This window comes from Phytophthora parasitica (genome assembly GCF_000247585.1).
Source record: "Phytophthora parasitica INRA-310 unplaced genomic scaffold supercont2.14, whole genome shotgun sequence".
Lineage (NCBI taxonomy): Eukaryota > Oomycota > Peronosporomycetes > Peronosporales > Peronosporaceae > Phytophthora > Phytophthora nicotianae.
The window spans coordinates 916,578-930,378 of record NW_008649000.1 but is presented as its reverse complement, the minus strand read 5'-3'; the positions used below and the strand labels follow the sequence as shown (position 1 = coordinate 930,378).

Here is a 13,801-nt window from a genome sequence, read left to right as displayed (position 1 = left end):
GGTAGTGTAGGAAGAGTGGAGCTAGCTTTATTTTTTTAAGGACTAGCAGTAAGTGACAGTAAATTATTCATCCTCCCTAAGCAGCTGCATCCATATCCTGGTTAGTACACCCCTCTGTACAGTTGCGTGATAGGCTCTTCAACATACTCAACCTGCCACGACCAGCAGCTCCATCGCTTCAGTAGACATCCAACGAATATGTAGCCATTTGACAACATTGAGGTAGCCATGTCGAGCTGCAGCATACGTTGCATACCACCGTAGGTATCTTTAGATCGTGTGCAGAGGTACTTGGAAACTATCGGGTTGTTATCTACAGTGGAGTGGGTCGTATCTTGCTACTCATTGTCGTTAACCAGCACCTCGGAACCGTCCTAGAAATAATTGTATATAAGCCCATAATATACGAGAAAAGGATGCTAATAAAAAAAAAAATCCTTACCTGCATTCCATAGTAGCTCACCTCAGCATTGTCGTCGTCTAGCAACATCGGCATACTCTACACAAAGCAATAACAACAACAAAAGAGTCGGCGTCAAAATATAAAAAACAATAATAATAAACATAGAAATATATACTCACTCTGGAGTCGGTACGGAAGGAAAGCACCTGTGCAGGAACCTGGACGCCAAATTTCGTCTCGATGAGAAGCTTCAGCTGCGAGACCTTCATCTGCTGAGGGATTTTCTTGACCAACGGGTCGAATGAAGTTGCTTGCATTGACATGGGGATGATACTGACTTTAAGAAGACTCGACGCCAGCTTCCGTGGACCAGCCGTAGACCCACTACCAGCAGTGTTACCACTTTGGTCGATGGAGATCTCGGGATACAACTCACGTAAGCGAGTGAAGCGCGGATGTGCTGCTAGCACACGCTCGTGCTCAGTCTTATCGTCACCAATGACAGCCAGTTCGTGCAGGATACGCTTGAGATAGAGTTGTTCGGCTTCCTTGCGCTCTTTCTCGCGGACTGGACTTGCGTTGAAGACTGCGATGTGGTCTGTACGTGCAACGACCAGCATCCGCGTCTCCCCCAGACTCATCTGCGTCGTCAGTGGGTTCTTCGAGAAGCGTAATGTATCCATCAGAGGGAAAGCGTTCAGCGCATCAATTGAAGTCCACGAGTCGATCAAATTCTCGCTCAACGACAGAGTTTTTAGCTTTTGGAACGCAATAGGCTTCGCGTCAGTAACGAGCGTCACGATTCGATTTCCATTCAAGAAAAGCTGACTCAAATTCACGAACATGCCGCCAATAATTTCCAGCACTTTGGTCCAGGATTTCAAGCGGTTGAGACTTAAATCCAGCACCGAAAGCGTCTCCACCCAACCTCCAGTTGTTTTAAACTCCGTCAGTTGGTCGTCTTCGTACTCATTGTCCACTAAGTGCAGCTGTTCGAGCTTCGGGAAGTGGCGAGTGATGATCGTCCCCGTATTTCTCCATGATAATAACGTTTGATTCAGTACGAGCACCTTTAAATTCTCGAAATTTTCTTCTCCGTTATTGTCATTTTCTTCATCGACTGTGAACCTGTTTCCACTCAAAATTAGCGTCTCCAGTAGCGGCAGTTCGCGGATAATAGCGAGCACGTCACTCCACTTGCTAAAAAGGTTCCTGGACAGATCCAGTTCCGTTAAATGTGGGGCCAATTGGCCCAATCCTTGACCTCCTAACTCCACAATTTGACAGCCAGAAAGTGAAATTTTCTCGATAGTCTGCAGAGTTTGCTGCGTGCTGAGCTTCTTGGCTCCCACAAACTCAATGGGCTTCTCGCTCCCCAGCGTCGTGCCCACTTCTCCAGCCACCACCACGTCACTTGGAGCTTCTACCTCTGACTTGGAATACATTTCTTCATTAGAATATCTCTCTTGCAGCCTCTGTAGAAGTGAACTTCGTTCTGCTGTCTTGTCAAAAACTGTAGCTTTCGCGAACGAACATTTGTAGCTCACTGGACTTCCGTGTCCTGACAATTTGCGGCCTGGAGGGCCCGAGAAATGCACCACGCGCTCACCACTGGGCAACTCGACGCTGCCGTCGTTCTTGCCGCGGCCCCAGTCGTCCCATTCGATACCATAGTAGAGCGCAGAGGCGTCTTTGGCTGTGGCCACGGGCCCGATGTAGCGGATGGTGCCCAGCGAACCGGAGCCGTCATCAACCCGGTCTCCAACCACGAGAGGAGACATAGCCATTTTGTTTTTCCTATCTGAAATAATGCAGAAATGGATTTTGGTTCTGCCAGATAATATTCATAACACAATATCCTAATTCTGGTCGGTTCCAATTTTTTGTGTTTTGCACGCAAAAAAAACGATTACCGGTATTAATGTTGATTTTAATTTTTTTGAATTCGAATTTATTTTAAAATATATTTAAATTGTTTTGAATATTGCCCTATTATTCATTTAAACAGCTTAATCAATAATTGCAGAAATCGCTGGGAAAAAAATCAATCAATAATTGTAAATGTGGCTTTGCAGTATTTATTGTTCTAAAATAAATGACATTCATTTCGCAAACAATAAGTTGTATTAATTGCAAAACAAAAATCTTATTTAGATATTGAGATATTGATACGTCACACACTCCTCAACAACGATGCCTGTCTAACTAGCTTCAAAAACGTGGGAATGCGTGTGCATCACGCTTGGCCGTCTTGATCTCGATGTCGGGAGTGATAATGAGCGTGCTTGCCAATTCTGCTAACGCCTCCATTTCGGCGTACTGCTTGGCGGAGATGTACTTGTGTGGCTTATAGTCGGCTGCACAAATGGTAGCCACCACTGCACTATCGGGTGCTCGGATGGGGAATCCAGCGTAGAACCGAAGCCCCGTTTGGCTCACGAAGCCCATGTGGCTGAAGCGAATGTCATTCAGCGCGTTCTTGACTACCAGTGGACGTTCGTGGTAGATTGTGTACGAGCACATGGATTCCTCACGAGGAATTGACATTCCGATAGCACCGCGAGGATGTAAACCAACAACGTACTGTGTGGACTGGTCGATCATCGTCACGTATCCAATAGGGCAATTCAAATGAGCAGCGGCTACCTGGCCCAGCATATTGAGTGCACTGCGGTCGTATGTCGGGCTCAATGCACCGGAACTGATAACATATTGCAGTCGTCGTCGCTCTTGAGCTGGCAGTGGCTTGGGTGGCAACGGATGGGACGGAGACATCGTCTGACTGCCATCGAACTCGAGTTGGTAGTCGCGTTCAAGAGGAGCGATAGAAAACTGAGACTCATCGCCACCTGCAAGATTCCTTCTCGTGTCTCGGAGAGTGGCTCGTAGCGTTCGCTTCAGATGATCCTCGACGTCTACTCGAAGCTGTGCTACGATGGACTCGTCGAATTGAGCCTGTCTGAACCTACTCTGCTTGAACTGGGACTGGCTCTGACTCAGTTGACTCTGTGTGAGCTGAGACTCCTGGAACTGGAACCTTGGCTGGGTCAATTGACTCTGCGTGAGTTGCGTGTCGTTAAACTGCGTCTGGGACTGACTGAGCTGGCTTTGCGTGAGCTGAGTGTCCTGGAAGTGAGTCTGCGATTGACTGAGTTGACTCTGGGTAAGCTGAGTGTCCCTGATTCGAGACTGGGACTGACCGAGCTGGCTTTGAGTGAGCTGGGTGTCCCTCGAGGATCCAGGTTGCGAGTGGCTGAGTTGGCTCTGTGTTAGCTGAGTATCTCTCGTATCTCTGAATCGAGTCTGGGACTGGCTAAGTTGGCTTTGCGTGAGCTGAGTATCCCTTGTATCTCTGAACTGGGTTTGCGACTGGTTAAATTGACTTTGAGACTGCTGGAACTGGGACATACTGAGCTGACTCTGAGCCAGAGGGTGCTTGAAATTCACCTGAGACTGCGACTGACTGAGCTGGCTTTGACTTAAGTTGGACTGGTAAAGCTGTGACTGCGTGAGTCGAGATCGCTCGAATAAAGTCTGCTTTCCCGGTACTTTGATCTGTGAGTTCACCAACCGATCCAGCGTCTGTAAAGCTCTTGAGCGTTCCAATACATTTTCGGGATAAAGATCGGATGAAACATCGTCAGGACTGCCGTTGCTATCGAACTCGGAGCAAGCCACAGTGGAACCAACACTCGCGTATGTATCGTTCTCGTCCCGGCGATCGTACTCACACTCGCTCTCGTATTCTTCATCGAACTCTTCGTCGTCGTCATAGTCGTCAATCACCGCTGGACCAAGAGCCGCCATAAAGTCCTCGTCCTCGAAGATGCACGAGTCCACGTTCGTGATACAACGCACACACAGCCGCTTCTTAGTCACTTCTCCAACATTAGCTTCCACCTCATACAGCTTGGAACAGTCTCCACAACACACATGGCCGCATAACTGGCAATGGAATTCACGTCGCAGCAGAGAGAACCGGTTATTACAGACCTCACAGGTCTGAAAACTCTGACGATCGCTCCCTCGATCTCCAGACTTGATCTTGATAAACGTCTGCAGTCCAAGTCGTCGACGCCGAATCACGCGTTCGAATTGCATCAAAGAAGTCGTCAATAACTCAATCACGTGTTTGGCTTCAGCGTTCACATGGGAAGAACGGTAGTTTGCCAGTTCCGAAGGACTGTACGACGTCATCGTTCTTTGCTGTTGCTGACCGAACTGGTCCGGGGGCGTCACGGAGGCGTATCCATGAGCGATAATCCGGGTCGACTGCGCTGCGCCTCGAGCTCCAATGCAGTGAACATTCCTAGTCTGGATGTCGAAGCCCACAGAAATGTGGTCCAGTCCGCGCAGACCGCTGCCCAAAACTGATCGACTTTGGTGCTTTTCTTCAATAGGAGCGAGTTGGTCGTGCACCGATCGAGGCAGCGTCTTGATCACATGCACAGCTCTTTGTTTGCCCACAAACTGATGCGTCAGAGTAGCAAGACAAAGCTTTTGCAGACGTTGATGGCGGTTGCGCAGTCGACCTCGCACGTCGATCCGTCGCTTCGACTTGAAACGCGTCATGCTGACACTGACCAGCACTTTGCGCTCCGTGTCCTCCTCTTCTTCATCCTCTGGAATACTAGTGTTGTCGAATCTAACGGTCTTTCCTCCTCTTGACGATTTCTGCGTAAGTCTTGGTCGTCTGATCGGTGCACCATCGAGCGTCGTAGCATGCGGCTGTAGCAAGACCTCGCCCTGTCGAACCTTCTTCTTAGGGATAATTGCTCGCATCGAGGCCTCCAAGTCGTGGTTAGTCTTGTGACTCGTCAGTACATTCAGCACCTCGTTCAAATGACACTCGATCTCGATCGTCGCCACCACGGAATGCACGATATCCATGTCGTCGCCTTTGCCATCTCGCGTAGGCAGCAACTCAAAGATCTCCACTGCATCTCCGCTTTTGGACTTACGTAGCCAATTCGGGGCTCTGTTCTCGTGGTCCTCGACCGCTGCTTTGAGCTTGGGGAGCGTCGCTAATAGATCCGAGACGATCTCCTGGTCTGACAGCTGAACGTTCCAGCCTGAATTATCCGTGTCGTCCGTTCCTCCCGTAATAGTTAGTCGTCGCTGCTTGGGATCGCACTCGAGACGTACCCCTCGAGAGCTCTCGCTGCAGCCGCTTTCACTGATCATGCTACTGGTGGCCCACATCTCGCTCTTCCGGCACTAAGCCACGAACAACAAGTATCCGTGGTGCGCTAAACTCTGAGAAAGCAAAAGTGTCGAGTCGGAAGCAGAGCCAGAGTCCGCACTCCCCGGGCCCTGCAAAGCCGCCATTCCACCGCACCGAGCTGTACAGCACACGTACATGGACATCATCTTCGTCACGGAAAGCTCAAGCTTCTACAAAGGCAAAGCTCGAGCCGGGGCGGTGGAAGTAGCAAAAACTGTACGACCAGCGGGGTGCTGTAACGCTGCACACGCCTCCGCCTGGCGTTACCCAATTGACCCAAAGTGATCCCAAAACCACAGTACTATCCAAAATATCTTTCTGGAATTGTAAAAAGCTATTTGGAAAGGGATACATTTTTATAGGTTGACTAAATTTGCACTTCCGTGTTGTTACTAACAGATATGAAAGGTATGTGAAGATAGAGTGTATCGTATTGAGAAAAGTACTGTAAAACCTAAGCGACTGAACGACAAGATGGGTCCAATCGCTGTCCACTCTATCTAAGGAATCTCGAGATGGGGTCACTCATGAATCGCCGACTGGCTCCTCGCTTCAACGCGAGGAGCCAGTCGACGATCCATGCAACTATGAAGATCGAACACCAAACGCGTCAAATCGATGCTCTAGTCGTTGTCGGACCACGATTCAACGCCCGGAAGAGGTTTTTGGCCATTTCGATGGGGTCACTAGGCTTGATGTGAACCTTCGGCGATGACCGACGTACGTGAACGTTGATCGAACAAGCTAGCCAATGCCCCGTTTCAAGGCAAAAGCTCGACGATCAAGGAGAAGCGCTGCGCTTTTTCGCGCTTTCACGTGATCGGTGTAGAGTGGCTGCAGGATCTTCCAGTTTCCTGCCTGGAAGCCACAGTATGCACATGTACACGTCCTTTTAACTCGAAAATTTTGAAGTGAGGTTGAATGCAATGACCTTCGTTGAAGCGGGCCGAGGCACGATTTGCTTGACGAGGTGGGACCATCGAGGCATTGTGCGGGCACTCCGATTCATGAAACGCAGTCTTGATCAGCAGGGGCCACGTCTTCGTGAAATATTCATAATGCAAAGTTTATTCGTCAGCTTTGCTGAAAATACGTCAGGGGGGCAGCGTCCATACGGCCTTCGCTGTTTGGCAGGATGAAGCGCAACAGGTCTCGAAGTCGTTCCCAAGCTATAGAGTTTACATGAGTGTCAGGTGGGATTTTGAACCTTAGTCGTTGAAAATGTCATGGGCTGGTGTGTTTTACCATCGCCATTACAATCGATGCAGAGGCTCACTTGCTTTCAAACGTAGATAACCTGCTGTACTGCTAGGTACAGAATGTCGGGGTTTCTCTCAATTTCAGCAGAATGACCTGACCATTTTGACTTTTCAGCATAATCGACATAAGATCATGGCCACTGGTCAGGAGGAAAACAAAGCTTTCACTAGCCCTCAGCGTCGTTGAGCTCGCTATTTCCGGGCTGCTTTTGGGCATCCTGCTATTCGTGGAAGTGATTGCGTTCCGACGTCTTCGTTCTCGGTTCGCTATGTAGCAGGCGTCCACAACGCTTTCACGGATTCCAATTCAACATAGTAAACAAGCTATGACAATAACACAAGACCAAATGGACACCTTATCACGGACGATATTCCTCCCCATTGTTCTAGTGCTGGATTCCTGGGTTTTCCAATACCTCGTGTCGGTGTACTACGAGAGAAGACGCGAAATTCGCGTAGGTATGCTGCTGGTGGCGTCATTTCTTGTGTTCGCCACGCAGTTATACTTCCACGAAGATCTCAATATGCTGACGGCAATGAATGACATTTCCGAGACGAGTCTGCAGCTGACATTCGTCCTTCAGATTACCATGATAGGTCGCGCTGTCAGTGTCAAAGTGAAAGTCCGCTCTATAGTCTGGTTCACCTACGTTGCTGAGGGGTTTGTCATCTTAAGCTGGCTTAATGTGTTCATTTGCATACTGGATGCTGCTGGAATGATAACGGGCGAAGGTTTCCGAGTATTTGGCAACGTGCTCGAATCAGTCGCGCTAGTTTTCGTGCTCGCATTTCGCTTTTTCTATCTCTCTCTCTCACTTGGCTTTCGAACGGTGTATACTGAACGAAAACTGGAATTTTTTATTTACTTGCTTCTTGTATTCCATGAATTCCCTTTTGCCATGATCGAGAATGATACTGGTGTGTCGTGGGAATTCCCGCAGGCTATTTGTCACCGAGTACTCATGGTAAGCTGCATCATTCTCAATGTTCGACACAAAACTCGCAACAATAGTCGCAACAATAGTCGCGATAACAAGACGGTTAAGAATATGCGCGATGCAACCCGCCACTCTGCAGAGATTTTTAGAGGACGAGGATCATATCTCAAGTCGTTGGTAATAACAAAGGTAAACACAGGAACAGCACACTCCACTTTCCCGGACATTGCCAAAGTAGCAGTTACTACAGCACGGTTATCACACACAATGGAGGCAAGCACGAATGAATCTCCACGCGATTGGTAGCAGAACCTGGTGCTAGATATTTGGACTGCATTTTAGAACAACGTAGACACATGCTGTCAGTGGCCACCGTTCGTTTAGTTAGCCAAAGTTGGCGTCCGTACTGACTGGTGCGAAAATGATGTAATTTCCGTCCGTCCTTGGGTCATTGTTGTACTGATACACTGTAACAAAGAAACTTGTGCGGGCTTAAATCTCACGAACTCAAAGAAAAAAAGCTCTATCTGCATGAATACTATCTGCTTTCAAAGCAAGCATACAGAGCAAGCCAGTTCACATTGTCAGATCGATGAAAAAAGTAGGCCCCAATCCAGACATTCGGGGGTAAATTTCAGGAACCTAGTTTCCAATTATCGAATCCAAACTTCTAAACCACAGTCTCACCTCTGCACATTCAGCAAGAATAGCATCTATTTAGTGTACGCTCTCTCTCTGTGTGCGACGACTTGATCCTTTTGAACGTGTTCGCTTGGTGTACAGGAAGCACAGCAACGAGCAGGCCAATTTATGACTTGCTGTCTTGCCCAAAGACTCGACCAACAAGTTGAAGTTACTCGTACTTAGCACTTGTTTAACGGTACAGGCTCGCTCATCACATTCCGTCCAAGTTGATGTACACACAGTATCGCTCGGTGTCTGCAGCCAATCGCTCTCCACCAAACACTACAATCCATTCCACACTTGGAAGCTATGATGTCCGCACTGCTTCGCGTCGCGACCCGCCGCCCTCTCGCCGCGTCGCTGACGCCTGCTGCTGCGTCGCACCTTAATGGCGCTCTCTCGGCACATCCAGCGGCTTCACAGTCGCGCGAGATCTCGCAGAGCCGCGCGCTACTGAAGCGCAAGGGCGGTGCCTCGGCCTTTGTCGTTAAAACATCGAGCTGGAACCGCAGCAAGGGCAACAAAAGTCACAACGCACTCAGCACCAAGCAGAAGCTCAAGAAGGACACAGCACCACACCGCACGCACCTGGAGCGCATGCGTGATCTTAAGAGCGCACAGCGCGCGAACGAGCGTAACGCCAAGGAGTGGGCGGCACTGGAGCGCAACGAAGAGCTCAACCGCGAGTTGGACGATGTATTCGAGTACCTGAACACGTCAGGCCCACTGGGCGACTACATCTACGAGCCTGAACCGAGTCTCGAGGACGTTGACCACGTGGACGCACTCAATAAACTCAACTCCATCGCTCGAGCCGACCCGGACATCATGAAGGAAGTTGATGAGACACAACGAGCAGTTACGGGCGACAATGTTGAAGTTGAAGGGGATGGGCTAGTGCAACACGAACTGGGGGTCAACGACTACAACTTCCTGCTCAGAGTGTATGCGGTCAAAGGCTTGCACAAGGAAGCCAATGCCTTGTTGACCAGGATGGAGAAGAATCTTGAGCCCATCGCGGCGGAGAACACTGTAGTGCCCGTCAAGCCCGCGGACAGCACGGAGCTGGAGCTGATGGACGCGCTGGAGAGCGTGCCGCACGTGGTGTCGCCGGACGCCAAGTCGTACATGTTGTACGCTACGGCGTTGGGTGAGAACGGGCAGGCGGCGCATGCTGTGCGTGTGATTGGACGCATGAAGGAGCGCGGAGTGAAGCCTAGTGTGGCCGTGTATAACGCTGTCATGCGCGCGTGCTCCAAGGCGGGGCGTGTGTCCTGGGCGTACAATGTCATGGAGAAGATGCAGGTGGCTGGACTGGTACCCGACCGCGCGTCATTCACGATCTTAATGAACTCTGCGATCGCTGAGGGAGACCTTGACAAGGCTTTCGAGACCTTCCACTTGATGCGGACCCACGTGGCTGAGCCGGACGAGGTGGCGTTCACTTGCTTGATCAATGGGTTTGCTCGCGAGGGACGTGTAGAGCGCGCGTTGAACTTGCTGGAAGACCTGCTCGAATGCGGCCTGACACCGTCGCTCGTGACGTATAATACGCTGATGAACGCATGTGCCAAGTCGCACTATTACGCGCACAAGGCTGTTGACTTTTACTATGAGATGCAAGAACTGTACGACTACACGCCCGATCTGTACTCATACACGACGGTACTTCACGCGTGCGCCAAGCACGGAGACTTTATCCAGGCGGAACAGATCGTTCGCCACATGGAACGTCACCATGTTCCTATGACGGAGTTCGTGTACAACACGCTGTTCAACGTGTACGCACGCGCACAATTTAGGGATATTGTGGACAAGGCTCCACGCAATCAGAAGCCATTGGCCAAAGCTGAGCCGATTTATCAGGAGCCGCTCGAATGGGACGACGAAGGTAAGGAAATTGACTTGACACGCCCTGGCAAAGAGACGTTCTCGCTGCAGAATGCCAACTATGACGGACGCTTTGATGAGGATGGCGATGAGGAGGAAGAGCTAGACGAAAGGGAGAGTTACAAGCTCAGTCCGGAGGCTTTGGCACAGGTGGAAGCGTTACGTCAGCAGGATAAGGCTAGCCACGAAGAACTCAAGAACGCCGAATCGATGGACTTGATGAAGACAGAGCGGAGTATGGAAGTCTACGGCGAAGAGGACGACAAGCTGTTTGCTGACAGTGAAGAATCGCTGGACTTTGAGCTGACGCCGATGGACTTGGAGGACTTTGGCAAGTTCCAGACGCTCAACATTAAGCGTGCTGAGGTTCGGTTCCATGAGATGACCTTCGAGAAGGGACTGAAACCGTCTCTTACTACGTTAAACTCGATGCTTGGAGTATACGCCAATGCCCTTCGTCTGCGCTCAGCGGAAGTCTTCATGAACGAGACGTTCTCAAAGTTCGAACTCAAGCCCAACAAGTTCACATACCGTAGCATGATGCAGATGTATGTGCGTGCTAAGCGGACAACACAGGCTGAGCAGTTGTTGGAGCGTGTGCGCTCAGAGATTGAGAGTGGTGATCTGGAGGCGGATGAGGTGACGTTCGGCTTGTTGGTGGACCATTACGCGAGGAAGCGCTTGATGCGTCGCGCACTCACAACACTCGAGGATGCAGATGCACTAGGTCTGCAGTTGCAGGAAAAACATTTGAAGAAGATTCGTGCTCTGACGGAGAAGTATGGCGTCTTCACTGACCTCATTCCGGAGAACCCGAACGCTGTACTTCTTGCCAGTTCTCGCCACAAACTCATGGAGAAGCGGAAGGTGCGTGCACAAGTTTTGGAGTACAACCGCAAGATCGGAAAGCGCTTTCTTCTTCCAGACACCGTCTAGACGGCGGAATCGCAGCTTGGCCTGGTGAAGGAAGGTGGGTACTACACAACGTTAGATAGAAGCTGTCCGAATAAGGATAATATGTTTTGAGGACTAACCACGCAGCTAGTCCACATCACAAACTGCTATGGTTCTGTGTCCTCTAGTCGTACTGGGATGGTACTGCACCCGCACAGGTCCTAAAACACCTTTGTATTCCTACAAGTTGCTGTTATTAGTCGCTTTGAAAGCCACAAAAGAACTGCAACGGGCGGTGATTGACTAACGGAGATATAAAGGTGAAAATGTTGTAGATTCTTGATTTTTTTTTCCAGCAGGGTAGCTTTGGAACTCTAATGCTAAAGTGCTGTCCATCAAGCTAGCATCCTGAGCCTCCGGCGATGCGCAAACATGATGTGGAGTCGAAGAGACTCAGCACATTGGTCATGATGATCCAGAGGAAGGCGAACACGAGGTAACACACGGTGAGCGTTCCTAGTAGCTTGCTCTTGCCACCCTTGGCCTTAAGTGCGTGGACTTCCGACTTTTGACGAGGAAGCCAGATCACGAAAATGACAGAGATGAGGTTGCAGGCGTAGGCGATGAGGTAGGCGTACGTCACTTGAGAGCGGACGTGGTGGTCGTCCTTGACGATGTACTTGCGCTCGATCTCGAAGTAGCTGTCCACGGTCTTGTAGAGCACAGTGGAGAAAGGTGTGCCAAGAGCCGAAATGGTGATCATCAAGCCCATAATGGTGGCCTCACTGCCCTTGTCACAAACCTCCACGACGAATAGTGTGGCAATGAAGTCGCCGATACTGTTGGGGAACTCCTCGAGTAGTGGCACACCCAGCCAGAACCATTGACTACGATACACATTCCAGATCGTGAAGAAGGTCGGGAAAGCATCCACAAACACGACTCCAAACTGGCACACGACGACGACCACCTTCCAGCTCCAGTGTAGACCGTAGCGACGGACAATCCACAGCGACACGAACGTCACCAGACACGAGATCATCTCCGAGATACCTTCGTTCAGCGGAGTAACTTTCGCCCACGTGCTTTGAATCGGACTGGCAGCAGTCACAGAGAATAGCGAGAGAATCTGACGGAAGAAGCGGAAGGCGATCACTTGGTACATGACGCGATGCTGCACCAAGTCGTACAGGTAGGCGAAGAACTTGCGCATGGACTTGCGTGGCACCTTCTCTTCGGTGACGCAGAACCAGCACAACGGGATTGTCACGAACGAGAAGGCAGCGCACACGCCCATGACGGCGTTGAAGCCCATGGTCCACGAGAAATTTCCACCGTAGTCTTCACCATTGAGACCAAGTCCAGTCATGAACGCTGCCAGCACCATGAAGATCTGACGCACAGCCGATACGTACGACTGGGTCGTGCCACGGATTTCCTCCGGTTCGCGTCGAGCCAGCTCCACCATGTAGCCGTCCGAGGCGCCGAACGAAATGACCGTGCCCAAATTGGCGAACACGAAGAAGATAATGAGCTTGATGCCTTTGTCTGGGGCGTCGAGGTTGATCATTGCCTGCTGCTCTGCGGTAAGCTCGTCTTCGTCAATATCAGCCAGTGCTGGGTCTCCATAGTACGGATCACCCAGAGGCAACACCGCCATCAAGAAGCAGCACACGAACGTAAGCACCCAGCCCATAATCAGGTACGGACGACGCCGGTAGCCGAAGATCGGGTAGCAATCGGAGAAGATAGCGGTGAACACGCGCAGCGCTCGAGGCAACCTGACCAAAGCTTGAGCGGTTGCCGTGAGCACCGCTGACATGTACAGGTAGTTGTTCAACACGGCGTAGATAACGCCTGACAACGTGCCATACACCACACCGACCGAAGCGATGTGAGCGAGCAGACCGATGTGCTTCCAGGAGAAGACGGACGGGGCACCTCCGGGCTCTAGCGCTCCCCCTTCGATGTCCACGGGAGTCTTCACTGTTTCATAGTCGAGATTTGGTGACTCCAACGCCATCTTGCTCGGCTCAGGGCTCCTTGGAACTGCTGCCGCTGGCGGATTCAAATTCATGGTGCACCCGTGCAAATCCGAAAGTGGCAGGCAGCGAGTAGCAGGACATGAAGCGGTCCGTTCCATCAGCGCCAGTCGATTCCTGGTGAAACGGAGACCTTCGTTCAGGAGTCCATCGCTCCAGTCGACGTAGGGAGATCACGACGTCAATATGGATCACGTCTACAGATCGGCAGTGGGACGGTGCCATGAAAACATACCACGCTGTAGATTCCGTTGTCCTGGCCGCGACCAACCGCGCGTGCCTCGGTCCAACCAGGTCACTTGGATGGTGGACAGCGCGGATGCCATGACGCTGAGCTTGGATTCAAGCGTCGTTAATCGCTGTATCAGCATGACGCATCTAACGGATTGTCCAGAGTGTGAATGAATACCATCCGTCGACGCAGTAATCAGATCATGCAAGGGATGACTCGACCCCAAGCATTGATT

At 50.8% G+C, this 13,801-nt stretch overlaps 5 protein-coding genes across 5 annotated transcripts; 2 read left to right on the top strand and 3 right to left on the bottom strand.

Annotated features, from left to right (window-relative positions):
• Positions 1-2: 2 nt before the first annotated feature.
• PPTG_08652 (hypothetical protein) lies at positions 3-2,241 on the bottom strand. Its single transcript, XM_008902778.1, has 3 exons — positions 583-2,241; positions 443-499; positions 3-374 (listed from the first exon to the last, which is right to left on the bottom strand). The coding sequence occupies exons 1-3, from the start codon at positions 2,188-2,190 to the stop codon at positions 339-341; spliced, it is 1,701 nt and encodes a 566-aa protein (XP_008901026.1). The 5' UTR covers positions 2,191-2,241; the 3' UTR covers positions 3-338.
• A 263-nt stretch (positions 2,242-2,504) lies between these two features.
• On the bottom strand, positions 2,505-5,899 carry PPTG_08651 (hypothetical protein). Its single transcript, XM_008902777.1, has one exon. The coding sequence runs from the start codon at positions 5,603-5,605 to the stop codon at positions 2,615-2,617; it is 2,991 nt and encodes a 996-aa protein (XP_008901025.1). The 5' UTR covers positions 5,606-5,899; the 3' UTR covers positions 2,505-2,614.
• A 243-nt stretch (positions 5,900-6,142) lies between these two features.
• PPTG_22284 (hypothetical protein) lies at positions 6,143-6,422 on the top strand (the record flags this gene model as incomplete). The annotated part of the gene is made up of 1 exon (XM_008902867.1): positions 6,143-6,422. The coding sequence occupies one exon, from the start codon at positions 6,143-6,145 to the stop codon at positions 6,326-6,328; it is 186 nt and encodes a 61-aa protein (XP_008901115.1). The 3' UTR covers positions 6,329-6,422.
• An 811-nt stretch (positions 6,423-7,233) lies between these two features.
• PPTG_08650 (hypothetical protein) lies at positions 7,234-11,624 on the top strand (the record flags this gene model as incomplete). The annotated part of the gene is made up of 2 exons (XM_008902776.1): positions 7,234-7,851; positions 8,770-11,624. The coding sequence occupies 2 exons, from the start codon at positions 7,234-7,236 to the stop codon at positions 11,332-11,334; spliced, it is 3,183 nt and encodes a 1,060-aa protein (XP_008901024.1). The 3' UTR covers positions 11,335-11,624.
• PPTG_08649 (hypothetical protein) lies at positions 11,606-13,535 on the bottom strand. Its single transcript, XM_008902775.1, has one exon. It carries the CDS (start codon positions 13,433-13,435, stop codon positions 11,693-11,695), a length of 1,743 nt encoding a protein of 580 aa, XP_008901023.1. The 5' UTR covers positions 13,436-13,535; the 3' UTR covers positions 11,606-11,692.
• Between the last annotated feature and the right edge of the window lie 266 nt (positions 13,536-13,801).